The sequence below is a fragment of the Monoraphidium neglectum genome (genome assembly GCF_000611645.1).
Source record: "Monoraphidium neglectum strain SAG 48.87 unplaced genomic scaffold scaffold02643, whole genome shotgun sequence".
Taxonomy (NCBI): Eukaryota; Viridiplantae; Chlorophyta; class Chlorophyceae; order Sphaeropleales; family Selenastraceae; genus Monoraphidium; species Monoraphidium neglectum.
The window spans coordinates 1,599-7,586 of NW_014010985.1; the positions used below are offsets into that span (position 1 = coordinate 1,599).

Consider the following 5,988-nt stretch of genomic DNA (forward strand, 5'->3'; position numbering starts at 1 on the left):
GTGTGTGTGTGTGTGCGCGCGTGCGCGTGCGTGTGTGTGTGTGTGTGTGTGTGTGTGTGTGTGTGTGTGTGTGTGTGTGTGTGTGTGTGTGTGTGTGTGTGACGCTGGAGTTGGGCCAAGGCGACGACCTGTGGAGGGCGCTCGAGCCCTCGTGTGAGTGTGCAGCCCTGGCGTCAGCCCAGGTGTTAGGCCGCACGGCTGAGTGGCGCCGCCCCCACGTGGCGAGCCCGCGCTGCGAATGACACCGCCCGGCCCGGCTCGCGACGCAGCCGCGGCTCGGCGACCCGCCGCTGGCCCCTGCCTGCCTCGCTCACCCCCCGTCCCCTGCCCATCCCCAGCCCGCAACAGCCCACCAGCCAACGCCGGCCGGCCCGCCCCGGTTCGCCCCTTGGTGCGCTCGCTCTGCTGCCCCCGCCGCCCAGGTGGCGCTGTTGAAAGAGCTGCGCCCCAACAGGGTCGGGCCCGCGCTGGAGATTTCCACGGTGGATGGCTTCCAGGGGCGCGAGAAGGAGGCCGTAGTAATCTCAATGGTGCGGAGCAGCGAGTCAGGGGGCGTCGGCTTCCTGTCCGACCGGCGGCGCATGAACGTCGCGGTCACGCGCGCGCGCCGGCACTGCGCCGTGGTGGCCGACAGCGAGACGGCGGCGCGGGAGCCATTCCTCGCGCGGCTGGTGGCGTACTTCGAGGCGCACGGGGAGATAGAATCTGCTGCGGCGGCGGCGGGGGCGGGCGACTAGGCTTTCGTGCGCACGGGTGCTGCGGCGCAGTATGAACGGCGAGGGCGCGCTTTGGGCTGGTACTGGTGAGATCAGAACTCGCTAGTAATTTGACGCAGGTGCTGAATTGTGCAGCGGCGTGTGCTTGGCGCCGACTGCTGCCCAGCGTAGCTGGCCAGCTCCAATACCAGCAGCTGCATTATTGGCTCCCATTTATGGAGCAGGTCTGAGATCAGAGGGCTGGCATGACTCAGGCTGCGTCACCCACGCGGAACGGTGAGGACCGCGCCTGTGCGCATTGAAGCGTGACCAGCCCAGGAAACAGGCCTGGACGGCAGATGGACCGAATGTCCCGTGGAGGCCCTTAGAATTGGAACTTGATTTTGTCTGTCAACTGGTTTCATCGGCGAAGGGACCCCCCCACAGGGCTAACCTCCCAGTGCCGATCGCGATAGGGCTGGTGACGGATGGCGAAGGGCTCCGGCATCTTATGCAGCGCGTGGATCCTTACGGTCGCAATGATGGAAAGGCCTGACACTGCTCCTTCGCATGATCGATAGCCGCACTGCAGAGCTTCGGGCCGAAAGGACGCTGATAATCCTCCTGATAATCAGGCTTCAGAGCTTGCACGTTTGGCCGCTGCTCAACTTCAGCCTTCGCAAAGCATCTGATAGATTTCAACTCGCCGTCGGCCTGGGGCACCGCGTGGTCTCTCTGCGGTCGCACATCTCTGTCGCCGTGGATCCAGAGCAGCATTCTCGCCGGTGAGGAGGCAGCGATTGCGTTTCTCGAGGGTATACGCCCGGCACACGCCTCAGCTGGCCCTACCTGAGGAGCACCTTGTGAAGACCCGCACGAACGAACTATGTTCACACCCTTCTCGCGCGAACACAGGGCCCCTGGTGACATCCCACAACGATGGTGGCGCACGACACCCAGACGCCCAGCGCGACGTCCCAGCCGAGGGGCCGCAGCTCCCTCAACTCCCTGGACCAGCCGGCCATGTCGCCGTCTGCAAGCGCTGCCTCGGCCTCAAGCTGCGAGCTAGCCCTCTCCATCCCCGACTTTTGCTGGGCGCCGGACGTAGACGTCCAGGAGGCGCATGTCAAACACGCCGCCGAGGGTTGGCGCCGGGCGCCGGGGCCGGGCGGGCCGGAGCAGGGCGGGTACGGCAGCGCCGCCGCTGATGCGACCAGCCACTCAGATGCTGAGAGCAGCGGCACCTCTGGCCCTCCCGCCATGGCTGCTGCCAGCGACGGCGCCGCGCCCCACGGCTGCTGCGGCGGCCGTGGTTGCGACGCGTGCGGCCAACCGGCAACCGTGCACGGCGTGCACATGCCCAGCGGCGGCTGGTTCCGCAAGTGCCGCGGCTGCGGGGGGCTGACGGCCCACGAGCGTGCCATCGGAGACGCAGACGTGCCCTTCTGCAAACGGTGCGTGCCGGCCCGCCCACCCGCCCGCGTGCGGCCCCTCGCCACGTCCTGCCTCGCGCGCGGCCGTGGCAGCGGCTGCGCAGCCCCCTCGGCACTGGCCCGCGCGGCCCCCCCAACCCCTCCCTTACCCTACCCTACCCTCATAGGTGCCAAGCGGCATTCCACGCCGCGGGGCCGCAACTGCGCTACCGCATGGTGGAGACGCTCGTCTACGTGCACAATGCCTGGTTGGAGGCCGGCCTCTGACGCAGCGCGCCGGAGGCAAGAGCTCGCGGGACGCACGCGCGCACGCACGAACGCATGCCCGTGCGCGCTTGACTTGGCAAGGCGACGCGCACGCGATCTGTGGCATTCCGGGGCCTCATCCCGACGCTTGAGCCCGCCTGCGAGACGCCCGCCAGCTGCAAGCATGACCTGGGCTTGGGCAGTCATCGGCGCGCTGATTCCACCAGGACGAGGATTTTAGGACCCTCCTTTGCCGCATGGCCGCCCCGTCTAGAGCCTGCCTGGCAGCCGCCGGCGTGTGCGCACAGCGCGTACAGCACCGCGTTGGCGCACGCGCGGGAGCCGGGTGGCGCCACCGCCTGCAAACGGCCGCGGCGCGGCGGCGCGGGGCGGGGCGGGGCCTCGTCTGCGATGATGCGTGGCTGCGTTGGGTCTTTGAGGACCCCACGCCTTTCAAAGCGTTGATCGTTGCTTGACCCTCTGCGCGCGCTTCAAGCCCCGACGCAGCAGGCCAGCTTGGCTGGCCTGCGATGCTCGGCACCTGGCACGCCGGCGCCGCGCTTTGTTTCGTCTCCTGGGGGCCGCAAGCCCCTGCTTGGGTGTGGGCCACACAAGAGGGAGCCGCCGCCAACCCCGCATGACCTCCACGTACGCCTTCTGTTGTCATCTTCGCCCAGTAGCTGCTCGGGCCGGCCTGCGCCCGGCGCCGGGGCAGCGCACGACCCGGAGAGGCGCTTTCTTTGACGTTTGATGTTGACGGGGGCGGGGCAGCCGCTTGACCCCCTGCCTGGGACCGATCCCGGCTGTCCCCGTTGGGCCGCGGCCCCCCCGCCCCTTTTCAGAGCACAGCTTCACTACATATTCGCCCAGGCGCCAGGCCGTCCCAGTTTGATACCTTTTTCAGGACGCATTCTCACTCACGACGCGGCGGCGCCCTTTCGTCGCCGCCAGGCAGAGGGCATGCGGGGGCTTGTCGCGGCGCGGCCGCCCGCCGGCTGCTGGCGGCCGCCTGCCCCGCCCGCACCCGCTCTGCGTAGGCTTTTTCGCCCAGGCGTGCAGGCCCCTCTCTCACGCGTACGGCACCTCTCGCGCCGAACGCCCTCGGAGGGGCCGTTTTTCGCACATCGGGCGGCCAGCTTCCGTCCACTTTCTCGTTGCCGCGCCCGGGCCCCTCAGCCTCGGCGCTCCGCTGCGCCTCTGTCCTGCCAATAGAAACCTGATTCCAGCTCGCGTGCGCGACGTGCTCTGGCTTGGCCGCTGCACCGACCCACTGACGGGCACCAGCGTGGCCGCCACGTTTCGTCCGGCCCGCCTGCGCCGCTGCCGCGGCGGCCGCCGCCGCGGCCCCCCATGCACTGCTTCTCTCGACGTGAGCGCGCCGCGGCGCTCTCGCCATCGGTCCCAGGCCATCTCATTCCGCGCAGCCGTGCGCGGCGCATTCGTCTCGGCGCGTCCCGCCGCGCCCTCACGTCGGCGCTGGCGCTGGCGGGGCCGCGCGGGGCACGCGCTCAGCGTCCCCTCTTGGCAGACCGTCTCAGTCCCTTTCTCTCCACGCACATACACACACACAATTCTCTCAGCTCCTCTGTCCTATTACCCACATCATGTTTTTTGGCCCCAAATGCACGCGTTCTGCTGCAGGCTGTCAGCCTCGCATGGCGCCGCTCTGCACACACACCTCTGTTGCCTGCCCAGCTGCAGGCCGAGGGTGGCACCTCTGAAGCGCAGGGCTGTGTATTACCAGGCGCCCTTGTCACCCCGCCGCGCCGCCTTCCCTTCGTTGGCGGTGGTCGCTTTGTCTCAGCTTTGTCGGGCGTGGTGCCGGGCCTTCGCAGGTCACATGCGCCGGCTTGGCGGGCTGGCAACCAGCCGGTGTGCAGTCCTCCAAGGCGTGCCGGGCGCTGGCTGGCCGACGCTGGCGCTTCGCCGGGCGGCTGGTTGCTGGCTTGGCATAGGGCCGATGGGGTCCCGCTGTACCGCAAGCTCTCAGGTATGAAACCAGAAAACTCCACACATGCACACGGCTCGTCACGCGACCGCCGCAGCCCGCATGCCCTCTCACACTGCTTCGTCCCACACAGGACCGCGCACACAATTACACTGGCTGCAACACTTGTACCCAGTCAGCCCCGCGACGGCATGTCAAGTTTGGGTGCACACGCACCACACACCTTTTCTCTCGGCCAAAGCGGTCAAATCCGGTCGCACTGCCCACTGCGCTGCCGCCGCTGCCGCGGCGAGCAGCATGCCGAAGGCTGCGGCATAGTGGTTGATTGTACAGGCTCGTTGACCTCCACCCGTCGCCGGCCTGTTGAGTCGTGCGCCAAAATCCTGAGTGCGGCGCCCAGCCGCCTTGGGAGCTTTTGCCGGCGCCGCATCCATGTCTGACCAGAATTCCCATGCGATGCCCGATGCAATGACAGATAGGCGTACCGCACATAAATACACACAGTACACGTACACACCTCACAAACCCTCAATGCAACTGGGCGCGCGCGCCACCCTTTGCCAAAGCCGCCAGCGCTTGGGCCATTTGGTTTGGCCAAGGGCGTGGCGGCGGCGCTGCGCTGCCGCAGCCACCCGCACCACCCGGATGCCCGTTGCTCCTTGGATCAGCCCGCCCCAGTTTGTGTTGCCACCCAGTGCGAGGGAGCAGGCCCCCTCTTGCACGATGATGGTGTGGCAGAGCCGCCACACACGTGATTTTGCTGGCACGCCCCCCCTCCCCTCCCCTTGGCAACGCACTCTGGCCTCGTACGGCCACCCTCTGCCGGCGGAACCGAAGATAACCCCAGGCAGTGCTGAGCGCTCGAGGCTTGACGTTGTGGTTTGATGTTGTGCTCTTTGCGCAATCCAGCCCAGTCCATACTTACAATCCCAGTCCAGGCTTGATCAGGCTAGTGCACTTTTGATTAGCCCAGTACACTCTTGTTAGTGCAGTCCGTACACTTCTCGCACACGAACACACCTGCTTGTGTAGTTTCTTGATGAGTCGCATTGGTAGCTACTTGGCAGCTTCTGCGTCACGCAGGGCAGGGCACCGGGCCCACACCACAGGCGCCACAACAGGATCAAGTTCGTGTTGGTTTCAAGAGTCTCGTTGGCTGACCCTTTTTCGCCACACATCACCCTCGATACTCCGTGCCGCCGGCAGGCGCAGCATCGGCCGCGCGCCGTGCGTACCCGTCTTGATGGCTGGGAACACATCGCCGCTCCCTACCCCTCCCTCACCTGCCCGCCGCGTGGCCAGCGCCTTTCAATGTGCTTGGCCCAGGCAGCATTTGCCCCTAGGTGTTGCTGATTTGTCAGACCGCAGAGATGCAGGTGGGCGCCACCAATTACAGTTGCCGAGCAGCGCCACTTTTTGTTTTGGCGGGCAGCACATCACATCGCCAAGAGCTTTTTGGCGCCACACGCACACACAACATGCCAATGAGCGCCGCGTTTTCGCAAGTAACAACACGCTTCTGCAGCTTGACACCAGGCAGAGCAGCAGCCCAGCAGCGCCGCACGCCCAGCGCGTCGCAATGCGCCAGCCATTCAGGCAGCTGCGGTGAAAATTGGCGATGATGTGCAGCAACAATTGGTTGAATGCCCCTCTTCCTGCGTGGGAT

The 5,988-nt window shown here is 66.6% G+C and overlaps 2 protein-coding genes across 2 annotated transcripts; both read left to right on the forward strand.

Annotated features, from left to right (window-relative positions):
• Positions 1–527: 527 nt before the first annotated feature.
• Positions 528–737, forward strand: MNEG_11217 (hypothetical protein; the record flags this gene model as incomplete). Its single annotated transcript, XM_014040309.1, has 1 exon — positions 528–737. One exon carries the CDS (start codon positions 528–530, stop codon positions 735–737), a length of 210 nt encoding a protein of 69 aa, XP_013895763.1.
• Positions 738–1,634: 897 nt separating this feature from the next.
• On the forward strand, positions 1,635–2,395 carry MNEG_11218 (hypothetical protein; the record flags this gene model as incomplete). The annotated part of the gene is made up of 2 exons (XM_014040310.1): positions 1,635–2,149; positions 2,296–2,395. 2 exons carry the CDS (start codon positions 1,635–1,637, stop codon positions 2,393–2,395), a joined length of 615 nt encoding a protein of 204 aa, XP_013895764.1.
• Positions 2,396–5,988: the final 3,593 nt, after the last annotated feature.